Here is a 16,192-nt window from a genome sequence, read left to right as displayed (position 1 = left end):
TAGCAGACATTACAGGAATCAGACTCCGTTTTCTACTCCCAGTCTGTGTCCTGTTCCTTCTGTGTGCTAAACAATGAGGCAGTGCTGGATCCAGATACTTTTTTAAAAAAAATAATAACAAAAATGTTTTAATCATGAGTTAAATGGAATATTTACCTACTTAGAATATTTTAATTCTTACAAAGTTGAAACTACAGTATGATGTGATTGTCTTCTCTGATGAAGCCAGAACCTAGACCGCCACGTGGAACATCTGACTTCTAAAATGTTAGCATTCATGGTGGTGTTCCTTTCCTGGCATTGCCCTTTCCTCTCGGTATGGCTCAGAAGGATGCTGCATGTTAAAGGATCTTAACCACCCGTGGTTAAGAATGGTGCGTCATCGGATTTTGCTGTTGTCAACAACAGAGCTAGAATAGGGAAACTGGGCTAATTTTTAATCAGTTGTGTCAGTCTTCTTCAGGTATCCATAATCAGGAATCCACTTAGAAAAAAAAGCTGAAATCAAAATCCTATCTCCATCACTTCCCTACCTTATTCAAAATAGCAAATCATATTGCAGTTATTTGATGACTATCTTTTTTAAAATATTTTTTAGCCCTGCCGGGCGTGGCTCAGCAGTTGAGCATCGACCTACGAGCTGGGCGATCGGGGTTCAATTCCCGGTCAGGGCACATGCCCCGGTTGCGGGCGGGGCAGCCGATCAATGACTCTCATCATTGATGTTTCTATCTCTGTCTCTCCCCCTCCTTTCCTCTCTCTGAAATCAATAAAGGTATATTTTTAAAAATATATATTTTTTATTTTTCAATTACATTGGACATACAATATTATATTAGTTTCAGGTGTATAACACAGTGACTCAACACTTATACAACTTACAAAGTTGATCACTATCTTAAATAAGCCACAGCTCCTATTAGCCTTTATTGATTCAAAGTTGCTCTAACCCTGTAAAAAAGTATCTTTTTAAAAAAAAAATTAACTGAATCTTTAGGTAATTAAATAACCACATTTTTTTCTCAGAAACATTTTTATTCAATATTTTTTCTTTCTTTTCAGATCTCAGTTAAACCATTTATAATCTATCAAAAGTGATGTTTTATAATTGGACAGAGATGCTGCTTCTAGAGTATAAAGCAAATACAACGTGTTATAGTTGGTAGCATTATATTTTTATCTATGATAAAATAGTAATTTGAGGGGAGGTGCTTTCTATAACCTTTAAAGAAGAGAAATCACCTGAATTCTTCCTCCTTAGATACAGAGCTTTTTTATTATAAAAATCCTTCTATTTACACTTGATGATCCTTGAAGGTGGTGGGGGGAGGCTATGCCTTCTTTTAAGATTTTCTTTCTTCCAGATTGCCAAGTGCTGTTTCTAGTTATGTAGTCTCTTGTTTTTTTTTTGTTTTTTTTGCCCAAGCTTACTTCTTAATAGGAAAAGGGACTTTTAAATCATCACTCCCCTACAGAAGCATAGTAAAATGTCCTAGCATACAAAAGTGTCATAGTTTAGTTAATAAAAGTTTATTGAAGGATATGTATCTGGAACAACTTTATTGCCTAGATTCCTTGTTTAAGTTTTTCTATATTATTTACAATATAAAATGTAGGGAAATACTATGTGTTATATTAATTAATACATTTTTATTTCTATAGAACCTACCAGAATAGAACTTACTCCTAAAAGAACAGAATTAACAGTGGGAGAAAGCATTGTTCTTAATTGCAAAGCAATTCATGATGCCAGTTTGGATGTCACTTTCTACTGGACTCTAAAAGGACAGCCTATCGATTTCGAGAAAGAAGGTGGACATTTTGAAAGCATCAGGGCCGTAAGTTAATACACTTTTATTTTTTGAGTAATAATAATTTTAGAAATTTAGGTTCAAATGTAAAAGCTTTCTTATCTATGAAATACTAATGAAACATAGGAAAAAATCAATTTGACTTAAACAAGTAAATTCTTTCATTATTTTGAAATTAGGTCAAACTGACAGTAATAATTATTTTAAAACCCCTAGTAAAATTTGGTAATACTATATTATGCAACTATGTTTGCTACTTTTATTTACTTGATAAATATTGTCAATATTTCCACATTACTTCTCAAAAGTTCTGTTGCTACATAAAATGTCTATTGTTATTTAAAGTAGCCTTAACAGAAGTTATGATACAATAAATTAATTAAATAACCTGACTGCCCTACTCCTCAAAAAATGGTATTTTTTTGGATATTTTTACATTTCTCAAAGGCTATAGAGCTAAACATGCAACCCATAGTCAGAAAGGCACATTAACCTTGGATAAACATTCACAGGCATACTCATTTCTTCTCCACCAAATATTTTGTTTATAATGCCTTCTTTTGTTTTACATATCTATATGGCAATCAACTAAATGGAGTGGGAAATCTTTTGAACCAAGTCCTGTAGAACCATCACAGTATCTTAACTCAATAGAGAAGTGAAAAAACACCTCCTTCCCCCACTGTTCCATTTAAGACATAAAAGAATAACAGGACAGAGGGAGAGAGAAACACTGAGGGAATTAGGGTGGCAGAGGTTTTGGCTGCAATAGCCCATCTATATTTGCTAAAGAGATGGATCCAAATACAATTTATGTCTACAAATCCAATTTGAGATGCAGTCACATCAGTTCATTTTTCTCTAAACACTTTGGGAAGCACTGGAAAACCACAGCTATAATGAGCCCAAACATATAAAACTCAGTTTGGATTGAATTTTATCATAAAAGTAATATGATACAGTAAAAAAATCCTGGACCCAAAGTCAGGGATAATCTGAATCAATTTCCAGTTCAGTCCCTAGTCAGCTGTATAACAGAAAGCCGATCGACTACTTGACCTACCTGGACACCAATCCCATAAAGGAATAAAGTGAACGAGTTGGACCAGATAACTTCTAAGCTCCTTTCTCATGCTAGAATTTGATGAATTTTTATTACAAAAGTAAAACATGAGCTCTCTTTGTTACATTTGCCAATGTAACCAAAATGAAACATTTTCTTCCAAATTATTCCTTTTGTCCTGGTTTACTTGGCAATGAATGGGAGAGACTATATGAATGAGAAACAATTACCAACAGCATTGTCCACATCTCAATCAATGAATTGATTTTAATTATCAATGGTGGTTATATGCGAAATATTTAGATCATATTACATTAAACTCATCGCCCTCTAATTTGTGAGTTTCCTTTTTTCCCTTTACCTTGAGCTGGTAATTCCTTCAAGACTATGAAAAATTTTATGCCTTGAATGTCACAAAACAGAACCAGAAAAAAATGTAATACAGAAATGTTACATTTGAAAGCAAAACACATACCTTCAAAAATATATCTTCTCTGGATTATCTGTAAACGTTCATTTTAAGTGATCAGATATATAAAGTAAAAATATGTCTAAAGTGAATATTGGTTTTTCTTTATATAAGTGAGCCCCTTCTTTATTTTAAAATACCAGTAGAGAAATTAATGGTCCTAATAAAATTATATTGATTCTTGCTTTTGTCTCTTAGAAATTACCACTTTAGCTTGATGTCATTCATCTGTGTCAATAAACACCTTTAATCCCTTTCATAAAGTTGGCGGTTAATATCACCTGCTATATTCCTTTTTACATATACGCTGTTCTTGCCCTTGAGAAGTACAAAATTTATTTCTCACTTCGTAAACCCATAGTATTACAAACCATGTTAAAATTAGGTTCTGGATTGTGGACAGTGATAAACTACAGAATAGAAAATTAAAGCAAATTATCATATTGAGAAGTGAGAAAAATATTTAGTTCTATAGTAATCTAGGATTTATTATTTTTAGTGTATTTAGAATAATTAATAGAAACATGTATGTACTGTAAAAATTGGAAGCTTCACAATTTCAAGGTGTAAAAGAAATTGTCTATCCCTTTTTTCTAATTTCCTCAAACACTGGGTCCTGGATGGCTTCAAGGAGAGAATCCCATTGTAGAAACTTGGAAAGGCAAAGAATAAAAATGAAAAGCATTTGATCTCCCTCCTGCTCTTCTCCTTGTGAAACAGTATGCCTGAGAAGTTGCATGTTTCAGGAGAAGAAATGAAAGTGTTAAATAGAAGGGAGACTTGGGAAGGCCTCTGGACTTGTGGACACATTCTGTTTGAGAGGCCAGCTGAAGACTCCAGGAATAAAAGGAGCAGTACAGGGTTCAGAAGAGAGCCAAGTGGGGTGATCTGCGGCCTTCTCTGAGGTTCGGAGAGCCACTGAAGAAACCTTATGGGATCTAGGCTAGCCCAGCAGAGTGAGGAAGCCAAACAGAGCTCAGGGACTTAAGCAGGAAGAGTGCACCTCTGACTGGAGCCCAGTCTAGGTTAACTGCCCTGGGGCCTAAGCCACTGGCGGGTGACTGCGTGAGGGTTAATTAGAAGAGAAAGGGGGGTATACTTTTAACCACATCAGCACTGCAGAGCAGCAAATGAATGAGCCAGATCTCTGCCCCTCCAAAAAGAGATGCCCAAATGATATTGATATTTAGCATCTTGTAGATGCCACAATATAGCTTAATGAAGTTCTCTACCTTTCCATTAGTTGTACTGGTATCTTTTACACACGGCCTTTGGTGTGTAGATAAACCTCGGGGTAAATTTTGTGTGTGTAGCTTTTATATCCATATACAATGTACATTGTTGTGTTTTAAATAAAATAGTGCTTTTGGAATGCATTTTAAGAGAGTGAATAGATAAACATATCACATCAGGTTAAAAAATAACACCTACTGCTTTCAGATTTAGCTTAATTCCCTAAAGATTTAAATGTGAACGTCTATAATGAAAATGCCCCTTTTTCTCTTGCCCGTTTACTTAGACAGTCTTTTACCATCTCAGCAATATGGTTTGGAGTGAATCCATTAATGGAGCCACTGTTAAAAGGGTATAAGCAATGTATTAGTTCATAAACCTTTGATCTAATTCACCCAAATCACCTTTTTGGAAATGATATGAATTATCTGAACGTGGGAAATTAGACTGTGATTTCAATTCAGTTTCATAAGCTAAGTGCTGTGGGGATCCAAAGTAAAAGGCATGGCCCTTCACCCCTAAGAAAGCACAATTTAAGGTGGGAGACAGCAGGATAAGCTAGTGGCCTGCTATTAACAGTGCTGTCACCAGAGAACTCTGCATACAGCTGGCAGGAGGAGCTGGTATTTGTACTGGGCTTGGATAGGTAGGATTTTGCCATGTGGCTAGGAAAGGAAACTGCATTTCAGACAGAATGAGCAGGTTAAGCAAAAATAGAAGGGCAGATAGTTTAGAGCATGTTTCAGGAACAGTGAGGAACCAACGGCCCTCACAGCACAGTGAGAACACGTAGAAGGCAGTAAGTCAATATTTGTTGAATAAATTTAAAGGGAAGTAGCAGAGGCCTCGTTAACGAATAAAAGGCATCAATTTCTGAGCCGTGGATTTGGGGTTGTATTTGGACTTCAGCAGGGAGCAATGTGACTCAGATTTGTTTTTTTAGGAAGATAATTCTGACAGCTGTGTAGAGCAGGGATTGAACATTCACTCTAGACTGGCTAAACAGATGTTACAATGAGGAAGTCAACCATCATGAGCTTTGGCCCTAAATAACCATCCTTTCATGAAATAAAGCATTTATGATTGTGTTTGGACACAAATGTTTATGTTGGTCAGAGGTCTGTGAGAACCTCTTAATACTGAACAGCACCTGAGCATGGCCACGTGGCCCCAGAGCCACAGTCTTAGTGGAGGAATGGTGATTCCTAGTTTTCTAGAGACTTGCAATCCCTGATTACTTATTTGAGATGTAGGCTAGTTTTAATTCTTATATTGCATAAAGAGCAGTTACACTAAATATCATGGAAGCCCGCAATTTGCTCTGTTTTTTGGAGGGGCAGAGAAAGAAAATCAAACGTTTGTCATCAGGATGGTCAGCTAAAGAACTGCCCTTTCCACTGTGAGCTCTCCAAACATGCTAAATTGCAGTTAAATGGGCAACCAAATCAAAGTGCATTATTTGAATGGTCCTTCAGATTTACTCAAATCTCTAGTTAGAACAATACACTTAGGAAGGTAGAGAAGGGATATTTCACATATTTGACCCCATTTTTTAATGGGGAAACTGAAGCATAAGGCTTTTCCAGGCCACATGAATACTAGATTGGGGTAACGGGGTCAGTACAGTGTGATCTTTAAACTGCGTTATATTTATGATCCTTTTGATTCTCTCCATACCCATTGGCCATGATGCATTCAGCCCATCTATAAACTGTGGGAAATAAAACTAGAAGGAAGATTTGGTTCTAGTCTTTGGTTCCCCATGCATTTCCCTGCTTGTCTGTGTTAAAGAATGTACCCGCACCCACTATTTTCTCAAAGTAGTAATCTTTCCCATAGCAAAAAAGAATGCCCATCTCTTTTAGTATGTATATGTTTCCTGCAGTCATAAGATCATGGCCAAAATATTCCATTAAAACCTGTGATTCTATAACATTATATATATTCATGAAATAAACTAAAATGTAGGGGTCTCTAAAAGCAGAGGCTAATATGCCATTTTCTGTTTGACCACTTTGGGCTCTGAAGGTCCACGTAGCCACTTGGTCAATGTTTGTTGAATACAAAATGACAACTTGATAATAAAGCATTTTCTGTTTAGTCAACTACTGCATTATTTCAGAGGTTTTGATATAAAGTATTGCATAAAATTCTGTTAAAACTTGTTACTATAAAATAGTTTATTTCTTTGCCTTTTTACATGAAATTGGATGTTCACTTCAGCACAGTTGGAACTGACTGAAAGGGGACCGCCTTAGGTGACATCTGAGATAGTCTCTAATTGGCAGGCCGTTCCTTAATTTCTGGGGGTGTCTTCTGACTAAGCCGTGGACCACGCTACCTTCAGGATCACAGCTGGGTAGTAACACCGTATCGATTATCCACATCCGTTTTTACTCTAATTGGCAGATGGTCTGAAAAGTGAAATTTGAAGTCTTCTCCTCACTTCTTGTAACTTGTCGATGTAGCAAAATCAAGTCCTCCAAAGTTGTCACCTATAAAAAAAGACTTAGCCATCTAAGTCACACAGGCTTCCCTTTGTTTACTGAAATATCTTCCACCAAAGCAAACCTTCTGGGGATGGTGCTTACTGTGGTCGGGATGCAAAGCTTTTTTATTCATTTAGAAACTTCATCTTTGATAGGCGTTGTATCTTTGTAATATACTTACATAGCTTTATGGGTGACTTGAAAGATACTGGTTTCTATGAAATGTTTTGTAGTGTGAAACTACAGGTTGGTTGGTTGGTTGGTTGGTTGGTTGGTTGATTTAGAGGGAAAATAAAGCTTCTTAATAAAGAGAGACAATTTTAGTGTAGACTGTGCTCTGTGATCTCTGAGGGGATAAAAGTATCATACTTCCCAGAGATTCTATCAGAGTCAGCAGGATGTTTCAGGTTATTGGATTGGGAAAAGTGGGGGGTGAGAAATAGAAAACACTCCTTAGCTCTTAGCAGAATTTGCTTTCCTAGGTTGTAAACTCCAGACATTTAGAAGTGCTTATATGTCTAGGACTCCTTTTTTTTCCTTTTGGAAGTTTTGTTTTTCTCAAAAATTATTTTTTGTTCCATATACACACACACACACACACACACACACACACACACACTCTCAGGCTGGATTTCTATAATACTACATTCTCTTTTCAATGGTTGTTTTTAATACAACCAAAAGATGACTTTAATCTGGAATGAAGTGCCTGTTTTTTTTTTGAAATATGACCATTAGTAGGCCCTAGTGTGTTTTTGCAACTGGTGTTATTGTTTTTAACCTTGATCGTGAAGTCTATTGCATTTACTTCAGTGATGTTTATTAAACCAAATTCTCATCTAACTCATCATTTTTAATAGTGAATTACTTACTTAGACTTGTCAGTTTTTCTAATACAATATGTATAGCAAACTTCTAATAAATATTTCCATGCAAAATAGCACTCCAAGTATTTGGGTTTCAGGTCAGAATTTCCATTGAGTTTATTCAGTATTACTCTGAATTTCTATTAGTTATCTTGCAATTGTACTTGGAAGAATAACCAGCCAAGGATCTTGACTCTAGAACTACTTCCTCATCCCAGTCTGCAGACTTATTTTATATGACCACAAATGTTTATAAATTACGTAAGTACTAAACAGTTTAGAATAAATAAATGAATAAGTAAATAAATGCAAAATGTCAAGCCCACTCTTTAAATTATAAAATTGTAACATCACTTGAATCAATTGTTCAGGTCAAGTTACTGAAATGAGTATCTAAATTATTTTTCAGAGCCTAATGCTCTTCTTTTCTCAATATTCCAAGTTTGCCCATAATCAGTGTTTGCTTTCCCTTACGTCTTGAGACTTCTATTCAAATCTTAATAAACAATTTGAATGCCTCCATCTCCCTCTTGTTTTCTTGTACTCTTCTCCCTTTCAGTGTTCATATTGATTCATGGACCCATTCAAATGAATTAAAGTAGGAAAGATAAGTAATTGTGTCTATTTTAACTGAAGACACCATAGGCCATTGTAGTAAATGCCACAGTGTGTTACCCAGATTCCCCTTTCAAAACTAAGGCATTCTCCCCCAAGCCACTAAGAGTCTTGGTGGCTCATAGCTCTCAGCTGAGTCCCTCTCTAGGAATTGCTCTCAGCCAAGGAGAGTTGTCTGGCCCAAGTTATGCCTTAACCCCCAGCCTGTACCCAAGGTAGGGGTAATGAATGCATAGAGATGGTTATGAAGGCTGAGTCCCTTGCCTCAAAGTAAAACAATTCTAAAGGGTCATCTTGGCTCCAGAGTTCCCTGTGAGAAAAGCTGAGGCCTTTGTTGTGATTGCATCAGAGTTAAACACATTCTATGCTCCATTTCACTTTCTTCATTTCCCCTACAAATGTTGACCCCAATGCCATGCCTCAATGGAGTCACCAACTCACATTGTTTCTCTGAAACTCTGACCTAAGACAGCCATAATGGCAAATACCATCACTGAGAAAGCACAGGAAACAGGGGTGAGTAATAATAAAAAAAAGTAATAATAGCTCTAATCCCTTGAATGTCTACTTCTTTTTTTCTAATATTTATAAACTTGACTATTATGAAGAATCTCCTTTTCCTTTGCCAAAATTTGTCCGTTATATGTATTTTTAAAGGCAATCCTACAGATCAGACTCTTCAACATTTAGTTAATCACTTCAGAATAAATTTGAAGGTTTTATTATTCTATTTAGACCTAGGCTAAAATATATAAATGGAATTTTCCATCATGAAGACAACCTTTGCCCTTTCTCTCTCATATGCATTATTTCATTTGATTTCCACAACAACATAGTGAACCAGGCAAATTATATAGAAATGAAGAAACTGAGCCCCAGGAAGGAAGAAGGGTGAAGGGTCATGTCTCACTACTGGGGTTCTGAGCAACACAGACACAATTACTACGCAGCCACCATTATCATTTAAGCTCCTTTGAGCTTAAAACTTCACCACCATGAATGATATTCCAAATCCGGTTTGATGTTTCAAAGCAAAGACAGAAAGATCTAAAACTGTAATTCCTCACTGTGCCATTTTGAAAACCTGAGACATAAAGGGATTGTCTCTTCTCTGTGGTCTCATCTCTTTAGCTGGACAGTGCAACCCATTTTTACCTTACTCACTAGATCACTATTAAAACATTAAAAGTCTATGTCCTGTAACATCAAGTCAACGAACTGTTTTTAAAACTCCTCCCATAAAAGTTGCTGAGAGTGAGTTGAAAAACCCCTCAAAATATCCTACTACACTCACCTCCTCAGGTGATCTGTGGGGGTGTTTTCCATTATTTAAAGCTCACTCTTCTGGCTGCTTTAATTGTCTCTTTTTATAGTGTGTGAACCCCTTGTCACCAACTTCCCCTTTCAGTCTTTCGGACAATCTCTGCCAATGGACGTGAGGGGCAATGTTGAGTTGCTTTTGCAGCTGGAGGCGAGGCAAAGAGGTAGAGGCCCAAGGGCCTCAACCGCTCTTCTGAAGAAAATAGTCCACATCTGAGACATTTAAAATTATGTCTGTTCTTAGCAAGTATGTTGCTAGCAGCATTGGTGGTTCCACTTGAGTGTTTGGCCACACGATTCAGTTTCCAGGTTAGACAGCTGGTCCGCAGGGTTCGGGGTCTGCCCCGTTGCTCACCCTCAGTGCCCCGGGTCTGCCTCTATCCCTCCCCATCCCTCCCCCAGAGCAAGTGTCAAATTCCACCGTAAACATTGCTTGAGTCTTTCCCTTCTAGCCTTTACATTTCCAGAAATTAGGAACGTGCTTATTTTTCTGCCCTCAACACAGTACCTGGTGCACATTACAGACCAGACAAATATTTGTAGAGTTGTTAAAGAAATAAATGAAGGTAAGAGTATATTAACTGAAAACTAGCCGTTTAGCGTAGGCCGCTTAGAAACAAACGTTGACTGCCATATCTAAGTAGCTTTTTAAATTTTTTAACCAAGGCAAAATCCTAACCCATTTTAATCATAGAGAATGTCAGTGATCAGGAGCTTTATTCATTTTGCTTTACATGAAATTTAAATATTTTTGATATTGTGCTAAAAGTAATTATTTTCTCTGGAAATAATAATCATAGGAGCTTTTAATAAAAGGAACATATAAAATGGATTCTAGTTATCATGTTGAAATAATGCTAATATGTTTTATTGGTTTTCTGTTATTTTAAAAAGAATGTCCTACATATATATATATATATATATATATATAGTAACCAGGGGATATAATTTCACCTGCAGAGTGATGAAATGCATAGTATAATAAGGCACTTAATACTAGATTTCTTTTACTTTGTAGGAATAATATATAAAAGAAGATTTTATTGTAGTTTTTGAAAGAAAGCCCTGGTAAATAAAAGGCTGTCCTTATTCTCTAATACCACATAAGGTTTAGGATTTTTATAAGCAAACATGGTTCAGTTTTACATTTTGAAATGCTATTGATATGTGAGCATTGTGTTTTAGACTGACTCCTATGCTATTTCCTAAAGTGATTGTCAAAGAGCAAGGTTTTTGATGGGCCATTATTTTCAAGGCATCTTTGAAATTCTACCTTTATTTTGCAATTTCTCTTTCTGCATCTGTTTTGTATTAAATTCTAAAGAGTGTCTCAGTGTTATGATGTCTTTCGCTTTAGCTTTTCAAAATCCTCTAGTTTCTTTCATGGACTATTTTTATCACATTATAATATAAAAGTGACTTTAGGAGTCTAGAGTTAATAACTCAGTAGGTACCCTCTCAAAGATGTTTTATCTCTTGGAAAAGGAGGGAGAGGGAGTTTTAGAAATAACTATTGGGCTATTATTAACTTTCTTTCTTCATCGGATATACCTTATATAAGGAAAGTAGAAAAGATCAATTTAGAGAATTGGGAAAGCATGACATCATTTTTTAAATGAATAATTAATGTCTCTATAGAGTATTTATCAGTGTAAAATAGATGAATTCTGAATATATCACAGTTCCACAAAGATTTATTGAACACCTAATATTAGGCAGCTGCCCAGGAACTGAGGATTCTGTAGGATCAATAACACATTCTGTGAAAGGCACATCAACTGAGAGAGGGTGCTGCCTTTGAGGAGCCGAGACTTACAGAGAAGCAGACACACTGACGTGTGGCAAGAGCGATGGAAGAGGTATGTTTAGGGAACTCAGTCAAAGTTATGCGTCATCTAACCTGTGGAAGCAGAGCGTACTTCTTAAATCAAATAATGCCTGGGCCCGTTCTTAAAGAAGAATAAAGAATATTGCAGGCGAAGCAGGGAGAGGGAGTGGAAGGGGGATATACATTCTAGGTAGAGACTGGGCATGAGGAAAACATGAAAGATACTGAGGTTTTGTCTATCAAATCCCAGTAACAAATGGTGACCTCATAGTTAAAGCAAATCTCATCTATTATTATAGTAATTCTATTTTAAAGAAAGCTTTTCATGTCACCTATTCAAGTTAAGTAAATGACCATGATTATGCTTAATTCCAATTATAGCAAGTTATGTATTCCTAACAAAAGTAAAGCTGCCAGATTTTTCCAAATTAAATCCAGGGATAAATTACATGTTGCTTAACATAAATATATGTGCTTTACATAAATTTACGTGTTGCTGAAGGCATTTTATGGGGTATATTAAAGAGAAATTTACTATTACAATGTTAAGATTCAATATTCAGGGTTATTAAGATAATTCCCTGAGAAGCAGTATGTGATTTTTTTTTCAGGAGGCTGCTTATTATTCTTAGAAGCAGTTCTAAGAATATAATGCAGTTCAGGAAAATGGGCTAAAATAAAAATTTCTGCTTTCTTCAACATTTATTCCTTTATTACATTATATATTTTTGAGAATGGGAATCATACCTGTCTTGCTAACCATTGCTAGCACCTGGCATAGTGCCTGGCATATTTTTTGCTGAATAAAGTATTTGTTGAATTAATTACAATATAAACAAGTAGGATTCTATACTGTTATATATAAGCACTTTCTCATTTCCTTGCCCATGTGCTAAACTATCACACCCAAAAATAGTAATATATCAATATCAGGAAAATATTTAATACATCACTTTCCAAAAAGTTAATGGTCACCTGTAATGTGTATAGTACTTTATCAGGGCAAGAAATACGTGGTTGAGTAAAGCATGATCTCTCCCTTCTAGAGCTCTTAATCTAGACAGAACTTTAGACAACTATTTAATGTGATAAGTTTATACTAGTGAGAGATTATACTGTTGGGAGAAGAAAACTCTGGGGGGAATATTTGAATTACTAACCAAATATGTCATTGGCAGAAAGATGGTTCTTAGAATTAATGTTCTCTTACCCAGCAGCAGGCTAGTCCAGGCTACATCACATGGTTTTCACAGGGTTCCACAATAGTGGCCTCCAGGGCACACCCAGTTTGCAAGCGTATGTTTGTTCCATGTTTGCTGATGTCTGAATGGCCAAGGCAATCACTTAGTGCAGCACAAGGAGTGTGGGAGGGGGTTACCCAAAGGCGGATCCAGGAAGGCATGAAGAACTTTGGGGGCATTACTTCAACAACTCTACCTCACAATTTAAACAATTAACAGTGTCAAATGATCCTTAACTTCAGTTATGGTATCATTTCTAAGACTAAACTAAAGCTAGATTAGGCAGGTAATGTTATGTATGGGATAAAATGAGCTTTTGGAAAAATAATCATTTGAGTAACACTAAAAGTCAACATGGGCTGTCACTAGCAACACAAACTATGTCAACCCCTTTGAGAAAATTAACTAGTGACTGTCTGAATTGACCCTTTTTTTATTGAGTTAAATGAAGATAGGCAAAGCCCTTGATCTGATTATAGTCTTTATAGTCTTTTTTTTCTATTTTATAAAGTTTATGTTCTTTATTCAAAATGTCAGGACATTTTAATCACTTTACTTGTTAATAGAAAATTGGAAACAGAAAAATAGATTAACAGAGAAACATTAATTTTTACTTAAAAATAAATGAATTAATTGGTTTCAGAAAAATAGCATATTCTGGGGGCAATTACAATATTTTCTAACTTATCTATTGATTTAAAGTAATCCATGTTAAATGTCTCTTCCAAAAATTGGTTCTAGTGATTTCTGTGCTTTAGTTTTATTTTGATAGAAACAAAAGCAGATATGTTTATTAGTGAACCGAGGAGAAGAGATTCCGGATATATCTAAAACAAACCTGAAATATACTGAATATTCCACACCCAAATGAATTCGCAGGTCCTCTTAGCCACACAAGCTGATTAGTTTATAATATATGCAGCTGATGAGAAAACACTTACCTTGGTGCTTCTCCATGGTAACCGTATTTTTGAGCTCTAAATCAAAGTCAGCTTCTCATTTTTCACCACAGTGTAGGTAGACTTTTTTCTATTTATATGACTAATACAAGCTTATATAGATCCTTTGAACCTACTAAAACTAGAAAGAAGAGAATGAAACTCCCTTGGAATCACACTGCCTGAAAATAATTACCATTAATCTTTGTAGTCATCTTTTCATGCATCTCTTCAAGCATACACAGACACGTTGCACAAGTATACAGTAGTTCGCGTGCTGTTTATTAGGATGGCTCTCCCCTACTTTTACTCTGTTCTACTGTAATCCTACTGTAGGCAGACTTATATATGTACAGGGATATTTCTGTCATTATTTTTTTTAATTGAGACATATTTTGCATACTTTTTCCGCATCTCATTCAATAATCTTTCATTCAATGATCTTGAAAATTTTTCATGTCGCCTGAGATATCTCTAACTCATTCTTTACAATGTGTACATAATAGTCCATGGCATGACTTTACCTCTCTTTAGCCATTTACCTATTTAAAAATATTAACTTTGTTTCCTGTTTTGAAAGGTTTATGAAAAATGCTACAGAAAGCATCTCTAAATAGCTATACCCATGTGTATCAGCAACTTTATTTCTATGGAATAGATTCCCAGGAATGGAATGCAGGGTAAAAGAATAAAACTATTTATAATTTAAATAGATGCTGCCAGATTTTTCCCCAGGAAATGATATAATATCAAAGTACATTACTGGGTGACATCATTATATAGTAAAAGATTAATTGAGTAGGTGGGGAGGAGAGATGAAGAGTTTCTGGTGAGAGCCCAGCTTTGTCCCTACTTAGCTGTATGAATTTCAATGATTCATTTCACCTGAGCCTTCATCCACAAAGTGAAGAGGTTAGAGTAGATGAGTCCTAATGTTCCTATCTAATTCTAAAGTTCTGTAATTTTAAATGTTATGTTCAAAGACTGAATCTCAAGAAACTCTCCAACTATGGTACCCAACAACAGTGAAACCATTTTAATATTTTCAGTGAACACTAACCATTTTTTCAGGAGGGAGCAATCATAGCTCCAAAATCACATTATTCTCTGTTAAATATTGCATACTCGCTTGACTCATGGAAGTTATTTCAAAGTCTTGTGATGTCCTTAGAATTGGAACATTTTTAATGTAGAAGGAGTTCCAACCTGGAAAAATAATCTCAAATCACAATTCTTCTCTATGACTAGGAATATATCTGTATATATAATATCTTGATAAACGATAGAATATTCCTGTACAGCTAAATAAAGATTTCCTCTTTAAATGCAACAATCATCTTATAAATGGAACAATGAATGTCTCTTTTTCTGGATAAGAGATCAGCATCCCTTATTTTGCATAAACAGCAAACACACACAAAAAAGATTCACAATAATGAAAAGTTTAAACCCTGCTAATATGAAACCTTATGAAAAAATATATGTGTATATATGGTTATTGGTATTGGTGTCAATTCAAACATGTACTGTTTCGGAGAGTCTTATAAATATGTTTTTGAAATATCAGAGCTGTATTATATATTACAGATGAATGAAGAGAGGTAGTTGAATATGGCATCATGGATGATTTTCAGTCTCAGTCTGAGTAAATTCTGATTTTTATAAATTAAGTAGTTAGTTAGTGAATTTTTCATAAAATTGCAAAGCCTTGTTATTAATGGGTTTTCTGTGTCAACGTGTCTTGACTTGCTTTCAAAATGTCAGTTGAATTTGACTCAGAGTCCTTGACCTGGAACTTTTCATAGTTGCCTGTTGATTGACACATTTATTCAGTTTGACCTTTCATTTTAACTTAACTGTTCTTCTGTTTGAATCTTTGTTGGAAGGTTGCAGTTGTAGCCTACAATCTGAGCAGTAGTTTGAGTTGTCTTTTTTGACATTGACGTGTTTGAATTCTCTAAATTCTTAAGTGTTTCTGATGTTGATGAGAATCTTCATGACTGAATGAGAGTGCTTAAATGGATGCTGTGACCCAAATTTCCTTCTTTATTGTAATAAGGTACTTTTTCATTCATTCAGAAACTTGTTCCTAAGCATTAGTAACTATCAAATTAGGCTTGACAAAATAATATTCAGTATTTGGTCTTGAAGCACATAGTTGAAATAATGCAGCTAGTTGTTGAAGATTGCACTTGTAAACTGTTTGTTGATATTGCAAATAAAATGCAAATACGTAAAAATTTTGAATTTTGAGAAAAAACTTGAAACAGCCAGATATTTGTGGCAAATTCATATTTAGAAATTCTTTATGAAATTATT

General features: G+C 35.3%; 1 protein-coding gene across 1 annotated transcript in view; it reads left to right on the top strand.

Moving 5' to 3' along the window:
• Positions 1-16,192, top strand: part of CNTN5 (contactin 5) — a 968,886-nt gene that overhangs the window by 854,904 nt on the left and 97,790 nt on the right. Inside the window, exon 15 of the mRNA XM_081155637.1 lies at positions 1,663-1,838. Within this exon, the coding sequence (XP_081011763.1) occupies positions 1,663-1,838 (176 nt within the window). The remainder of the gene's footprint in view (positions 1-1,662; positions 1,839-16,192) is intronic.

This window comes from Miniopterus schreibersii, assembly GCF_964146895.1.
Source record: "Miniopterus schreibersii genome assembly, chromosome: 12".
Lineage (NCBI taxonomy): Eukaryota > Metazoa > Chordata > Mammalia > Chiroptera > Miniopteridae > Miniopterus > Miniopterus schreibersii.
Note: the sequence above shows the minus strand (reverse complement) of the source record. Positions and strands in the feature narration are given on the sequence as shown.